The sequence below is a fragment of the Lates calcarifer genome, linkage group LG3 (genome assembly GCF_001640805.2).
Source record: "Lates calcarifer isolate ASB-BC8 linkage group LG3, TLL_Latcal_v3, whole genome shotgun sequence".
Classification (NCBI taxonomy): Eukaryota; Metazoa; Chordata; class Actinopteri; family Centropomidae; genus Lates; species Lates calcarifer.
In genome coordinates this window covers 12659567-12675871 of record NC_066835.1, presented here as the reverse complement: position 1 = coordinate 12675871, position 16305 = coordinate 12659567, and the positions used below count along the sequence as shown (strand labels likewise).

The 16305-nt window shown below is 39.5% G+C and overlaps 1 protein-coding gene across 2 annotated transcripts in view; it reads right to left on the bottom strand.

The window, feature by feature from the left end:
- Positions 1 to 15148, bottom strand: part of LOC108898156 (synaptic vesicle glycoprotein 2A) — a 15424-nt gene extending 276 nt beyond the window's left edge. Inside the window, exons 1-13 of one of the 2 annotated variants that reach the window (XM_018698036.2) lie at positions 14719 to 15148; positions 9799 to 10559; positions 8871 to 9051; positions 7969 to 8120; positions 7102 to 7235; positions 6849 to 6938; positions 6269 to 6376; positions 5090 to 5178; positions 4831 to 4995; positions 4595 to 4728; positions 1746 to 1952; positions 1498 to 1657; positions 1 to 195 (exon numbers count right to left, since the gene is read on the bottom strand). The exon at positions 1 to 195 is cut by the window's left edge and continues 276 nt beyond it. In XM_018698036.2, coding sequence (XP_018553552.1) covers positions 12 to 195; positions 1498 to 1657; positions 1746 to 1952; positions 4595 to 4728; positions 4831 to 4995; positions 5090 to 5178; positions 6269 to 6376; positions 6849 to 6938; positions 7102 to 7235; positions 7969 to 8120; positions 8871 to 9051; positions 9799 to 10408 — 2214 coding nt within the window. In that variant the 5' untranslated portion in view covers positions 10409 to 10559; positions 14719 to 15148 and the 3' untranslated portion in view covers positions 1 to 11. Of the gene's footprint in view, positions 196 to 1497; positions 1658 to 1745; positions 1953 to 4594; positions 4729 to 4830; positions 4996 to 5089; positions 5179 to 6268; positions 6377 to 6848; positions 6939 to 7101; positions 7236 to 7968; positions 8121 to 8870; positions 9052 to 9798; positions 10560 to 12624; positions 13060 to 14718 lie in introns of those variants that run through there. The other variant, XM_018698037.2, reaches the window with a different exon arrangement.
- Positions 15149 to 16305: the final 1157 nt, after the last annotated feature.

The following is a 16305-nucleotide window of genomic DNA, read 5'->3' as shown; positions in this document are numbered from 1 at the left end:
GTCATTCTCCTTTACTGCAACACTTGGCCTCGTGTTTCAGGCAACTTTGTTGCAAGGAAACTACCTGCAGCGAGCGCGCCGGCAGCAAATAAGATGGGCACAGCCTTGGTGATGCCGACGAATGACTGGAAGATGCTGATGCCCAGGACAGCCGCCAGCTTACAGAGAGCGTTCAGGAAGCCGAATGCTGTGGTCCTGAAGAGACACAAGAAAACAATCAAATATTCAACTCTGCATTGGAAGAAAAGACTTTTTTTTCCTCTCACAGATTTTATAAATAAAATTTGCCATTTTGCCATTTCCCTCATTAAAACACATAACATTACAATAACCCAACCAAAAGGAATCATCAAAGAATATTTTAAATGAACAATAAAACATGAGATGGACTCAAATCACATTAGAATCACAGCCTTACTTCTTCAGACAGACAATTAAATTTAATTGAACATAACTGCACTTTGACTCATGGAGCATTTTATCCTCACATAAGGTCCTAATCTACATAATGGTTTTAATTTATTTTTATGAGAGAACATGTTTTTAATTTAGGTTTGTACCAAACATTAACTGACCATCTTTGCTTATATGTGGGGAAGAATTTGTGTTCAGCACCATGAATGAACATACTGTTGAGGATTACACATCTTTTGAAAATAAAAATGAAATTAATCAGACAAAATAAGATATAATATGTTTATTCTATGACAAAATCCATATTGTTATCCATAGTAACAATATGCATGGTAATATAACACATTTAATAATGTAAGTTTAACGAGTATTAGAGCAAAGTTACGTTTATAAAACAAATTTGAAAGGAATTTAATTCTGCTCATGAGACAAATCACTTTTGTTAAAGAAAAATCAAATGCCTCCCAGCACAAACAGCTGATCAACAGCTTCTAACAACTGAAAAACTTCTTTTAGATTATTTTATCAAAACTGTTAAAGGTCGTTAAAGTGGAATCCAGGTAGCCTTAGAAGTGTTACCTCTTGAGGTACTGCCACCTGATATATCTTCGTAAGAGGAAACATGTTAGCTTTTCCGTTTGTTGTTCCCCAGCAGCAAAAGTCAGGAAAAAAGGTAAAACCCCAGAGGTCAAAAGAGCAAAAGAATCACCTCTCGCGTTGATATTCTGAAATCTGCTGTCACATTTCTGCATGAAACCTTCATCAGAGCAAAGTCTGACATCATGTGATCACCAATCAAAAGAAACAACCTGCACCTGCACATCTGCAGGAAGCTCCACCAGAAAAAAAAGAAAAATAAAGAACATATAATTAAATAAAACAGAAATAGGAATACAGAGAAAAGTAAATGATAAAAAAAAAACCAATATGTATTAATAACAAAACATAGGAATAACCAATAAAACGCTATGAATATGGTCCACCACCTATTGTGTATATGAGGATTGATGACATGGAGACAGAAAACACAGAGTAAGATCTTCTCTGTGTTGACAGCAGTGGAAAAAGCTGCTCTCATGTTACCTTTTATCAGAGGGGTAGAGCTCCACTGTTATCACATCCAGGGCGTTCCACGAGGCAATGCTGATGCCACCAAACAGACACAAGAGGGCGATCATTCCCGACTCACTGTTGCCGAACATCAGGAAGAAACAGCTGACACAAGATATGACACTGGATCCCGCTGTTATGAGAGAGCAATGAGAATTACATTAAGTTGAACAGCCTCTATGGTCACAAGTGAATTATCTGCAGTGCCTGGATTTACTTACCCAGCATCCTTAAACGGCCAATTTTGTCCATTAATAGAGCCGACACAATGTTGCCAGGCAACACTGCCAATGTGCCAAGGAAGTTGACAAAGTATATCATGTAGGCATTGTTGAAGTCATCGCTGAAGTCGAGCATGCAGCCCTCCTTGTTGTGGAGAAATGTGCTGTTGATTAGTTTACTGTTGACCAACCTGTATTTGAACAAATCTGGTGAAGGAAAGAGAGAGAGAAGTGTCAATGCTTGATACTACTGAATCAAAAGAATAAGAAATATGTATGAATCCTTGAGAAGGGGATAAATAAATGCAAGAGTATAATTTCCACAAGAGGAAATGTCATTTCTTTGAGTCAAAATGTTGACACAATCATCTAAAGCACCTTGAGTTGTTACTGTGAGATTTGACAAATCTTTTTTTGCCCTGGATTTTGCCTCTCAGGTAACATGCAGGCACTCAGGGCTGAAAATATATTTTTACCTCCTCTGAATGTCTTCTGAGTAAAAAAGATGTCAGTGTCAGTGGAACATAACATGAATTTAAGTAGGGTAGGATCTTCAAAAATAAAAAGATTTACATTTGTTGTTATACTACAGAAACCACAATGTGCATTGCATTTTTATTTTTTGATTTTGAAAAATGTGTGACTTCACTGCATTCCTCCCACTTCTGAAACCAAACCTACATCCTTGCATACATAGTTTTCCTAAAACAGGGAAAGGCAGGATTAAATGATCTCCCAGCAGAAGCAGCCAGGACATTCATACAGCCACCACACAACCAACTCTCTGTCTGTTTTTAATCAAAATTCCTTTAAGGCAAAGACTAAACATAAAAAACAGGATCTAATGAAATCACCTTTGCTCCTCTGGACTTCTTAAAATATACAGTATACCAGGAAAACAACAGAAAAGGTCAGGAGAGGTCAGATGGCCTGTTACTTTATACCCTGTTTATACTTTGCTCCCCACAGCAGCTGAAAACTGCATGATTAGATTTTCTGATGACTCTGCTGAAACCGCTTCCAATAACCAATAATAGTTTTACTGAGGGGAGTCAGGCATAAAAGAGCTGAATGATCATAAACTTTTAGATGCACAAATGACACAAACATAAAAGAATGTATCACTGGCTTCAGGGATGAGAGGAAACTGCTGCTGTAAAAGCTGCGGTGACTGTTGGAGTGAAGATGTTGAGATTCAGAACTAAATCTTTCACAGCTTAGAGCTGGATGGATAGCTACAGCATGTTTGCTGAGAACATTTTTTTTTTTTTTTGGTTTCTCAGATGTGTTTCCCAGCTCTGAATCTGACATGTTGATTTAAAGCAGAAATCAAAACCACACTCTGCACAGTTATTACAAAAAACCCTCCAACAACACACCATGAACTTTCATATAATAAAATCGAGTTTTCTGTGTTTCTGTCTGTTTTGTCATTTTTGTTTACAGTGACAGATCACATATGAATGATCTATAGATACTAATATATATATATAAGTTGGTGATCATAATTATCTTAGAGGTTGACATTCTAGAAAAAAAATCTCAAGTACAGCAGCAAATATAAATAAAAAAACACAGGCACATTTAAGAAGAGAAAAAGTAACAAAATAACTGCACATGAGGAGAAAGTTCTTATGGGGCAGATTAATAGTTACAGTTATTACACTGGTCTGTTTAGTTTCAACATGAGTTTTGGTTCTGGTTATCCAGTTAACACATTCTTGCATCAGTTTTTTCCTTAATCATGAGGCACTGTTTCAATCCCATCTCTCTGCCCTCAGAAAGTCTGGGCTTAATTTGTTTACGCTGCCATGGTAACAGTTGTGCGTCAGGGTAACCCAGGGATACTAGTATCACAATGTTTCTATAGTAACAGTCCTGCTGAACTACTGTGTGTGTGTCGTTTTTTGTTATTGTTGTTGTTGTTGTTTTGTTTGTTTGTTTTTTACTTTAAGATGCTATAAAGTTAATTAAAATTCATATTCAGTCTCAGCTGATTCATGTTTTTGCTGATCAGCAGTGTGATAAAAGCACAGTGATCATTACAAACTTCTTCCCTACAGATTCATCAAAGCTAGAGCTGAAAGGATTAGTCAACGTGCGCAGAGCAGGCCCACTGTTCATCTCTGTTATATATTATTTTAAGCTGCAACAATACTAACAATGGATAAAATGAATCACTGAGACGTACACAGAGAATTATCACCTGACTCTGGGTTCTCCTTGGCTCTGCAGAGTGTTTTAGTGTCTCTTAACTCATTGTTTTGATTTCACATAACACAACTGTACTGTGTTGGTTCAGTCTCAGTTTTCTCATCAGCTACAACATGCAGCTGTTTTCAGCACAAAAAAAAAAAACACTGAATCTGAATCTCACATAAAGTTAGCAGCTAGCTGGTGAACTTAGTGGAGTGTTTAGAAGTTAAAGAGAGAAATATTTTTCTCAGGAGTTGTTGGAAACCAAAAACAGATCAGAAAAGGAGAGCAAATATTAGACTAATGTTGGTTGGGTGGCTTGAAACTTGACTCCAGATGAATGCTAATGTTGCTCTGTGTCTAATGAGTAAATAAGGAACAGTTTGCTCACATTAGCCACAACAATTTTATATCACTAGTGTTTTTAGCCTGATGCTTTGACCTCAAGTGGTCAAAAAATGAACCCATGAATTTCAAAGTGAATAACTTTGTGTTGTGTTCCTGGGACAAAACAATCAATTTGAAAACTTCAGAGAACTCTCAGAGCTTTCTACTCTTGACTAAATAATTAAGAAATACTACATGATGATACAGACTTCCACATTGATGTAAATCATTACTGAACACACTGATGAATTTCTGTTCATATTTACCTGTGTTATAGAACAAAGTTGCAATGAAGGTGCAGTTTCTAAAGAAGGTGTGTGTGGAGGTGATGTCCTCAAAGTAGCATTCCTCAAACACAGAGTCTTCAAACACCATGGATTTCAACTTGAGGTTGAGGAACCTGGTAAACAGGATACATTGTTGCATATCTGTAAACTGTTCTACGCTGTGGTATTAAATCTGACCAGTGACTGATCAGCTTCATCCTGCACAAACTGCTTACTTGTCGTTGAAGTAGTGTCCTTGGCGGTGCACTTGATTTTCCAGGGTGAAGTTAAAGGTGACATGCTCCACTCGTTCCTTGGTGAAGGTCTTTGTCTTTGCTTCGTATTCCTGCTTTTGGATGTACTTGATCATGTCGGGGAACCACACCGTCAGGCCGTAGTAGCTGCAAATTTGCAAGAGTCGAGAACAGATTAAATAAGGATCAAAAGTGAAAGTGATTCACAATTTAGAAAAGGTTTTATGAGTCTTCTGTTTACCTGAAAGACATGGTAAACCAAACGGCCATGAGCATGAAAGTTGTCCGTTTATATTCGGGGCTGAAGCAGGCGAGAATGTTATTCCGTATCTGCAACAGAGGAACAGGAAAACAGACAACTTAATACATAATGAATAAAGAAAGCCTGCAAGACCAAATTCAGTTCAGACACATATTGCATATGCTCTTACTTTAATCTGATGATGTGATATTTCTGAGCAGGAACATGCAGCTTGTAAAGCTAGAGTGAACTTTATGAATAAAAGGGGAAACTTGAATGCAATGTGACAGTATCCAGGCTGGTTTTCCAAAAGTCTCTGCATGGACTCTCAATGCCTTCTATATAAAACTACATTTTTTGTGCCATGACTCTTCTTGTCAAGACTTTTCTCAGGAGGCATTGAGCAGAAGGTGGTGCAGCAGCAGACTCAGAAGAAGATGGAGGGTGTAGGCGTGTGTGTGTGTGGCAGAACGTGGGCTGAATTAAAAATCAGGCACAAAGCTGGTAAAGTTTCTACTTGGAGCAGTGGTGCTGCAACAGTGCACAACATGATGAAAAGACAAGTTTAAACACATTGATGGTAAAAACAAAGGTAAAATAAATGTCACTGCTTTAGTCACAATTACTATAAAACATGTATATTAGTGTCTGAGCTAGTTTCACCCAATGTAATTTTAAGAGACAAAAAGCGGCAAAAAAATCTGCATGTGATGGAAATAAACTGTAATTGTTTGTTGATTTTCGGTTTAATTCAGTCACAAAATCAGACGCAGGTCAAGAACACAAGAAAATGATAAGGAAATAGATGATGATTAAACCTTTCAGCTACACTTGGACTGCTACCACCTACGCCTTCATCCACACTGACTATTTCCATTGATGCCAGATTCACTTTACAGCTCAGGGCTGGCTGTAAAAGGCCTCAGCCTCATACTCTTGAATAATAACTGTAATACAGCAGGTTTAAAGCTGTAATCTCAGGAGACATTTGGCTGCAGGCACTTGGTCATAGTTTTGGTTCAGAAGCGCCCACCCAACCACAAATCTCCTGTTGACTCAAACAAACCCCACATGGGACCACAGAGCCGTTTCACAATCATCTTAAATCATCCGATTTAATAAACTATTATTATTAAATTTCAACCACGAGAGTTTTCCTCCTCGCTCGGCTTCACTCACCTGTTGGGAGAGGCTCATAATCTTCATTCTGTAGCGTTGCCAGACTGGAGTGTCTGTGCCAATTTCCACCAACTCATCCATCTGTTTCACCGTCTTGATTGTGGTGACCTTGGGCGAAAGAGACAAAAGTCCTTTAGAGGCACGACTTCAGCCAGATGTCATGGTTTCTTAACTGCTGTGAGATTTACAGAGGTTCTCTCTCCTGCTGCTATGTGTCCTCCAGAGAGGAACTCCAGGCAGATAACACTACAACTGCCAACGCACTCAAATGTAAGTAAGAAATATGGAGGCAGATGTTTAAGTGTCAAAGTAAAGAGGAACTATCCCTATGTACCTGATTATTAGGGTTTTTTTTCTAAAGTAATGACCTACCTCATTGTTGTCTCACTACACAGTCTATGTAGTAGCTGTTGTCAGCTCACACTGCTAAAACTATATTTGGCTTTCCTGCTGTGAAGGTCCACTACTGCTCAGTGACTTTAAGGAAAACACATAAAGTGAGTCATGTGGGTGTATTTGAGTGTTTTTTGTGCTGAACAAAACAATATGAGTGTTTGTTGACTTTCTCAGAGATACTCACAGAAAACACCCTCTCTGGGTATCCCTTCGCTCGCATGTTTGTGTCGTGAACTTGCTTCAGAATCATCCAGCCTTCGTCATGTTTGCCGTTCTGTTTGAGAGAAAAAGTAAATGCCACGCTGTACGCTGATTTAACATATTTACCCAAGGCATCTCATATTTGATTTTAGGAACTGCGTCAGTACACACTCTTGGAGTAAAACCAGCTACTACTGCCAGACAGGGACAAACTCTTAGCAAACACATCTGCTAACCTCCAAGTAAAAGCGTGGGCTCTCTGGCATGGCGCTGAGGGCAGCGATGGCTGCAACAGAAGGAAATGCACACACTAACACAAACACACGCCAGCTATGGAACTGATACGCCGAGCCCATCTGGAAACTCCATCCTGAGGAGACAAAAGCAAACAAACCAAGGCAAAGAAATGAGCTCACAACTTATATTTCACTCTGTAAATATGAGTCTCCTCAAGTCAATAACAGATATGGTCAATCTTCATAAAACACAGTCTGGAATATATTTAATTTGATGTGACACTGTATGAACTGTGTTTTTATTTCTTCTTCTCTCCAGGGAGATTAAAGGTCAGAGGTCAGTGCAGTGTGCCCAGAAAGATGTTTGCCAGGAAACAAGCTTGAACCTTTGCTTTTTCCACCAAAGAGCTCACCTGCTGCTAAAATCAAAGCTCAAAATAATATCTAAATTTCAAGGAATAATCTGACATTTTCTAAAATATACTTGTTACCTATCCACCTACCACCACATCTAAAGCTCACTAATTGTTCATTCCAGTCTATTTCTTGGTTGTGTAAAGTGTCCACTAGTCAGAGCCAAACAATAATCCAAAAAACAAGACATTACATATAGTGACCATTACCTTTATCCAGTAGGTAGATTTTGTTACCTTTGGACAGAGCCAGGCTAGCTGTTTGCAGTCTTTATGCTAAGCTAAGCTAACTGGCTATAGCTTTATATTTAATGGTCGGATATAGTTTGAGAGTAGTATTGATCTTTTTTCTTTTGTCTAATTCTCTGGAAGAACACTTGTGGTATTATTAAGACTGAAGAAGCAGCTAATCACTACCATCACTATCATTTCAGTGATATTTTACTGTACTCACCATAATGTGGGATAATAGCCCAGGCCATAGCAGACGCGTATATTCCCCCAATCATCCAGAACATGCAGAGCCAGCTGAGGTGTTCACCACGCTTTTCTTGGGCCAGAAACTCAGAATAGTAGGAAAACACGATGGGAATTGAGCCACCGATCCTGTAAAGATCAGAAACCAGCTGAGCCCAGAAGTGAAGATCCAGGGATGCACACAGATTAACAGCATTTTGTATTTAGAAATAACTGCACTGGTTTGTCTTGTTTGTTAACATTATTTTCAACCCCTCTGCGCTTGTGTTACTCCATCACCATGGTGCAAAACTAACTCATAGAAGCTCAGTGGGAAAGTGATTGATTTGAGCACAAATGGAAATGATTTCAGTGTCTCAATTTGCCACTTCACTAAACCAGAGTGCTGCTTTTAATAATGTAAAGACTCTGGTGCCATAAAACCTGGAGTGTTCAAAAACTTTACTACATGCTGGAAGAGACTGAAAACTGAACGGATAACAGCAAGATACATCTGTAAGTAATCATCATCACATTGTATAACTGAAAATGGTGTGGTCTGATGTATAACATAGTTCAGCAAATATCTTTTGGAAGGTAGGTTTATTGATTTTGTGACATATATTCTTAAAATATAGACAGTATTTTGCAGATTTATTCCTGGTCACTCATTTTTATATCATAACTCCCCATTAATTATGAGTGTTTTGATTAGTGTAATTGCATTGAGATGGTTATATAATCATGTTAACCTGATTTTTGAGTTTGACAGTTTTGTGTTTCCATTGGCCCTGCGAGATTGTATTGTAGAACAACACTCCCTGTAAACTTAAACATATCTAACGTTACACTGAAGTCCAGATGGCCCAGACTGAAAAAGAAAATAATTTTTCCAATTACCCAACACCTGACAGGAGCCGGCAAAACAGAAAGGTGCTGTAGCCCTGGACGAAGGAGGAGAAGAAGGAGAAAATACTGTTGATGGAGAGAGAGATGAGAAGAGACTGACGACGGCCTATCCGGTCAGCCAGAGCCCCCCAGAGGAAAGCCCCAACCATCATTCCAAAATATACAATCAGACCTGTGGAGACAACAAATGCAAAATGTCAGTTTTTGTTAAATTATTTGGTGAAAGATTTTACCAACTTTTTCTGTCCTGCTAGAGATGTGAGTCTGTCCTTTACATCTTTATTTATGAGTTTACATGCTCATGCTTACTCTGTTGACAGCTGCTCTCACAAAACAGGCAGACAGCAGTTTGAATAGAGTGATAGACCTCTTCTCTAATTAAAAAGTTTTTTTTCTTCTTCTTTTTTTTTTTTTTAAATATTATTGTCAACAAATGCCAATGAAAATGCCAAAACCAAAAATAAGTTGGTTTGTTTCTCGCCCCAAACCCATTCTGTGTTTAAGACATAAACAAGTCACAATAATTAATTGTGTATTTTTAAAAAGACTCTTCCATAAGCAGGTGAACACTAGCAAATGTTACTTAAACAGAAGTAAACACTGTAATTTTCGGGGACTATTTTCAGGAAAGGATTAATACACATTTGGATGCTTTAGTGAGAATTTACAGCAGCAGACTGTGTATGTGTGACTAAACTACAATGCCCATGTTCATCATAACAAAGGAACAACCAGCATGCATTAATGTGCATTTTGTAGTTTCAGGACAACAGTGGAGCTCTGTAGTCAATGTCAATACTTTTTATGACTACTACTTTTCTTTGTGGGATTTGTTGCCAATAAGAAAACATATTATACTGGAAGACTTATCTTTTATATAAAAGTCAACTATGACACAGAGAAGGAGTTAGAGTCTTACCTAGCATGCTTTTGTTAGGTTCAGACAGGCACATATCCTTCTCAGCGCTGGGGAGGACAAACCCGACCACAAAGATCTCAACACCATCTGCCATGAGAGCCAGCCCCAGCACAAAGTACAGGGTCCACTGGAACTTCCCATGACCACATTCTTGTAAAATGGTCTCGTACTGTTGAGCCAGCTCCTCCTGGTCCTTCCTCCTCTGTGCTTCGGACACCCCGATATCTCTGAACTGCTGAGCGCCGGCCCCCATAGACCCAGGCCCTCCAGCCAGGCTACCTTTGCCTGAATCAGCCCTGGGGATTCCTTGGTACTCGCCTTCATAGATCTCATCATCCTCATCATGACCTTCTGTGGAGTCACTGTGGCCGCCCTCATCATCATTGGCCGCCTGGCTGTCTCCACGGTAGTAGCCTCCATCCTGGCTTCCCTGCATTGGGTAGTCATCATCATCATCCTCTTCGAAACGACTGTAGGAGCGTTTGCTGTACTCATCGCTAACCCGATCAACTGAACGACCAACCTTCTTAACAGCTTGCCTCTTGACTTCTTTGGCAATGTCTTTGGCACCTTTTATGAAGGCAGTCCGGTTTTGGTAGCCGTCCTCCATTTTAAAGAGGTTCAGAAGATGCAAAAGTGGTCAAATGTTGTGTAAAGAGGCAACCTGAACGTGCTGGCACCTCAGTTTGTTCAGGATACACCTCACAGGTTTGAAGAGTTGACTCCGAGTTCACTTGACTGACAACAGACTCTTCTTATGTCTAGGGAGAAAGTGGAAATATAAATTAGTCGTAAAAGGGTGCATTGTGAAGAATGGAGGCATTTGGTGGGAGATTCAAAAGCAACTATGTACATTTTGGTGACCTGTTAACAATTCTGGTTTGAGAAGCAATCAAAAATCCGCAAAAACACATAAATGATCACAAAGAGATGCAAAACAACTACAAAGAGGCTGGATTCAAAATCATTATAAACTAAGGCAAAACAACAGCACAAAGACACAAAACTACAACCAAAAAGACACAAAACTACAAAGAGATGCCAAGTCACTACACAGAAACACAAAGTGACTACAGAGATGCAAGATGACTACAAAGAGTCACAGAATGACAACAAAGAGATGGCAAGCGATTACAAAGAAACACAAAGCGACTACACAAATGCTAAAATGACTACAAAGATACAGAATAACTACAAAATGACAAAATGTCATCTCATAATCTGGCCATTCCTATTAACTGTCCAGACACATGTTTTTTCTTTGAACTGACCATTCTTCTTCTTTCACTGAGCTAACCAAATCACCTAACCAGCCTTTAATGATGTGTTTCCAGACTACACCTGTTGCATTTCCATATCTGCCCAGCATGTGCTCTCTGCTGAGTCACAGATGGACCCGGGTAATTACAGGGCGAGACATCAAGCCGCGAACAGCGAGAGTGATTTTTAATGGATGTTTGTTGGTGCGGAAATGTCTTGAATGCCTCAGTTCAGGGTGAAGAGCTACAGTACATCACCATGACTCAAATCTAATGTGACTGAGATAATGGTCCAGAAGCTCAGACACATAGAAAACCAACATCTCTGGAAGGTCTTTGCTGTTTACGTGGTCGTCCGATAACCCATAACATAATCTTATTGTGTCATTCACGAAATCCTCCATTAAAATCCAAATTCTTGAAGTGATTAAATGTCAGGTTTGAAAATAATACATGAAGAGCGAAAACCTGCCAATCAAGTTCACTTCATAGATTAATCAAATAAAACTAAACATTCCATAATTGCTGATTTAGAGTTGCTCTGTGGCAAAAACAAATTAGGCTTGAAATTAGAAAAACAAAGCTCGAAACTGGATTGTCTGTTTTACTGTCTGCTGCAATATCATATCTCCTTTTGAAAAACACTTATCCAACAGAACATTTATAAGCCAGTGACTCGTATATAGTAGTTCATTGGTGATACCTACATCCATATGTCTCTGTGGTAAGATGCTGTGTGCCTCAGGGTCGCCATGAACTAAAACAACATGTCAGTTTGGATTTGTAGTGCAGTGAAACAACAGACAGAGAATGAGAGACATCTCTGCAGTGCTCACTTAGACCGCTGTTTCAAAAACAAGGTCTGACAGGTAATAACAGGCCTGACAGAGCTTTAAATGTTTGCCAGGTATGTGGTATATGCACAAGGCCAGAGACAGGATTTTATTATCTTCTTCCTGCATTTAACTTTTATTTTCTGTAAAGTGTATTGCCGTACATGATGGTCTCAATGCTGCCTCAAAGCCTTGTCCATACTCCCTGGATATAATTCTAATGGAGAGATACTACATTATATTTTTAATTATTGTAACATAAACACAGTCAAATATGAATATATATATATAGGATAAACAATATGAGAAGAATAACTGTAACTGTTTAATGATAAGTTTGTTCAATAACACCAGTAAAATTGCCATTTTGGTTGTTTGCAAACAGACATAATTTGTTAAATGCTTAATGTTTAAGTTTTTTCTTTTTGTTATTAGTCATTTCATTTATATAAAATGACAGAAAATAGTGAAAAGCAGCCATTCCAATAACCCAGAGCATTCGAGTGACATTGTCAAATCACTTGTTTTGTCCAAAAGCCAAAAATATTTATTTTATAATTATACAAATCAGAGAGCAGCTGCAAATCCTTGCATCTATGAGATAGGAGAGGATGTCTGGCATCTATGCTTAAGAAAATTACTAGTTATCAATCCACAGAAATAGATAATTCCTGTAAATCAACTAATAGTTTCAACTCTAGATACACAGGATATACATAGAATTATACCATCACCTGTATCCTGCTCAATGCAAACACATGGTTCAGTTGTTTTATGTTAAATTTTACTCAGATGTCACGAGGCCGCAGATCCTTCACTGTCAGCATGACGAGCAGATTTACTGGCACCGATCAAAGGAACCCAACCAGGCCTGGTCAGCCAGGCTAAACTGTAGGACTCTAACCTAATAATATCTCAGACGGATGCACTTACAGGCCTGTAGTCACTATCCCTTACAAAACACAAGCACACTGGCCTGTGTAAAATAATATGAGAGTATGGGGCAATGAGCAAACAAGAAAACAACAGAGCTGTTTTATCTCAAAGCACACACACATACATCCTACCTGCACAGGTGTTTTCAACCATTTTGTCATCAGGCAAAATGGTTGACACAGGTGTCACTAATAACATTAACAATGGTGCAGTCCTATTTAAATGTCTTAATAAGCCACCATGAACAACACCAGGACCCTGAAACTGAAGCAGCTAAATGGAATTCAGCCATTACTAATTTTGTTATTTACACTCATGATGTTCCTGCTGTGAATATCAGCTGCTGTTAAAAAAAGAAAAGAAAAGAAAAAGCCAGAATAACTGAGATCACCTGTACAGGTGTGTAGGACAGTGTTTACACAGAATAGAAAGCAAAGCTACAAGTCAATATTCATTTCAAAAAACTGAATGCTAAAGTAAAATAATGAGTCGCTGTAGGAACATAACAAATATCAACCACAGTAAATCATTTGGCTGTTAATACACATTACAGACATGCTATATGTCTCCAGAGATCAGATAGATTTTGAAATAATTTGGAACAAAAGCAAATAAAAACAAAACAGACGACAAAAACATTAATACGCGACAGTAGAAAACAATGCAACCGTGACTGAAAATGTACAGGCTGCACCTACAGCTCATTGACAATCTGTTTCATCACAACCACTGCCAACATGTTATTTTAAATGGTATTTTTAAATGAGCAGAGTTATACACTGTGCAATAAACATAACCCTTTAATATGGGTGCAAACATCAGTCCTGAGCCTTTCTTTCTGTAATTCCTCACACTGTTTCTCCCATAACATACTGAACATCCTGTAAAGTCCAGATTTAGACTAGTCAGACCCAAATAAAAGCTTAAAACCTCCTTTTCCCACTTCTTCATTTCATCCCTTACCATTTTGTTGTCAAGTTGACATTATCTCTACAGCCCCATGCAGCCATGCAGCCTGCTACACACAACAGCCCCACCAGAGCATGAAGAGGAGAGGAGAGGAAGGCCTGAGGAGGAGGAGGAGGAGGAGGAGGATGGAAATGATTGCTCCCTGGTTTCTGTCAGAAACCTTTTACTATTTCTTCCCCCTCCCTCACCCAAAAAAATCAATCAGCATCAGTTTACCACTTCCTTGCAAGGCCAAGCAGGGCAGATAGCCATCACATCTCATGCACGCGATCTTATTAAAGCAACGGGAGATCTCTATCAGTCGAGTGTCGTGATGACTAATCTGGACACCTGAAGATAACATCGCATCAACGACAGAAACAACCCCTCCATTCAAAAAAAACATGAATATAGTCCTGTATTATTCTTTAACAGGCCTGTTTGGGTTTTAATATCTGCGCCGTGATGTTTTAGTGTTTCAGCCTCTTGCAGGTTTATTTTTCACAAGCAGCAATTAGGCGACAGAGGAAAAATGTCAATGCAAGAGTCTGATTAAAAATGTGCGAATTTAAGCCTCCAATCCAGCCATAACTGTCTTCGCTGACACTAAGAAAAAAAGGCCTTGTCGCTAACAGGCCAATTTACACAGCCTACAAATACGGCCGGATTAAAATATAAATCTGTCACCAGCACCAGCCGATTGTCTGCTCTCCTGCATCCCGACATCTGCGCTCATTCTTAGAAATCACTGCCAGCAGCTTGTCACGACTTGGATTAAATTATAGGCCGAGTGTCTCGATTCACAAAATCGATCTTAATTTCTGTGAAGCAAAAGCGGCCGGAGAACACACCCATCACCTCTTCCTCATGATATCTTAATATAAGAAGAAAACCGCAACAAGACGCCATCGAGCCACCAAGCAATTCTTGAATTTTAATCTCACCTCAATTTCCTTGCGACGCGCGCGATCCCTCTTCAGCCCGGAGATGGTGATGATGAGGAGGATGAGGAGGAGGAGGAGGAGGATGATGATGCGTACGAGGCTGTTGCCGTGAACCGAGTGATGATGCTGTGCGGCTTGGAGAGAGGAGAGAGAAGCCCACGCCATCCACACACACTCACTCACTCAAGTGATGCGCAGGGGTCCCCTCCCCCCATGCAAACCCTCACGAGCGCACGAGCACATTAACGCTTTCGTATCTGGAGGGGGGGCGGGTGTGTGTGTAAATGGGGGGATTTGGCGAATGTATCCGCACACGATCTGCGCTCGTTTTCTCCACTTTTCCGCCGCAGCTTTTTCTTAGCTTGCGCCTTTAAGGTGGTGCAATTTGCGCTTTTCCCACATTTAAAAGCAACCACACTGATGACAGGTTTGTGCACCAAATTTAAGAAACGCCGATTTTTTTTTTTACCTGACACGCCTGTGCGCACAAACATCTTCATCTATCTAATGTCTCTAATAAATGCTTGTCTGTACACATGAACATCAAATTGTCTGCACGGACAACAGACACGTGTAAGCACACCTGACTCCGGTTGCCATGCCAACCACTTGCCATCGTCTTGGTAGTTTTCACTGCATCAAGACTTTTGCCACGAAGAAAGCTAAGACTTCCTTGACACAGAGTGATGTCATCTCCCTGTACCATTCATATAAAATATTATCTTCGTCTATTTGTGGACACAAATATGATTTTTTTTCCCCCACACACATGAGACTGCACAGTAGTGCAACAGTAATGCAATGTGCAATGCTCTGCAACACTGTGTGGTGGTAATCTACAGGTTCTCAGGTACTAATCTGCAATTTTGTTTGTCAATGTGACGAAGAATCAAGATACTTTCAGTAAGTCTTTTGTACATGTCATATCAACTTGACAATTAGTCTGTCTGACAGTAAGTGGTGTAAACAGTAATACATGATAATATTACTAACAGGTAAGACTATACTAAATACATGCAAGTTTTTGTACATGCACTAACTGCTTTATGTACTGTTAGGTTCTGACTGTAAATCTGAGTAAACCTCATGCTGCTTGGATTTTACCAACACAATCAAGCAACATGACTAGTTTGATTGTGTACTGCTGACCATACAATCAATGTGGCAGCCAAAGCACAGTGATGTTGGTCAGTCCATCTACGAAGTGAACACTTTGTTTTAGAGCAATATATAACAACTACTGGTCATACTGCCATGAGATCTAGAATTACTTTGTCTTAGAGCTTGTTAACTAGTTCTTCTGGTGACTTGTTCTGGCCAAAACCTCCTCCTACACACAACAAATATCTAAAAGCACTGGCCTTTTCCAACAGCGGACATTTTGGCTTGCAGTATAACACAGCAGTAAAACCACAGGGGGAGCCAGTGACGTAACTGATGGCTCCATTTCACAAGTGTCCCATTAAGCAATGCCAGTGAAGCAGCAGCCAGGACGCAGGAACCCTAAATAAAATGCAGCTATTATCAGTGTTTATCACGCAATTACTCTTCCCTCTGTGACGTGTTAACTGCCAAGAGGATTCTCCA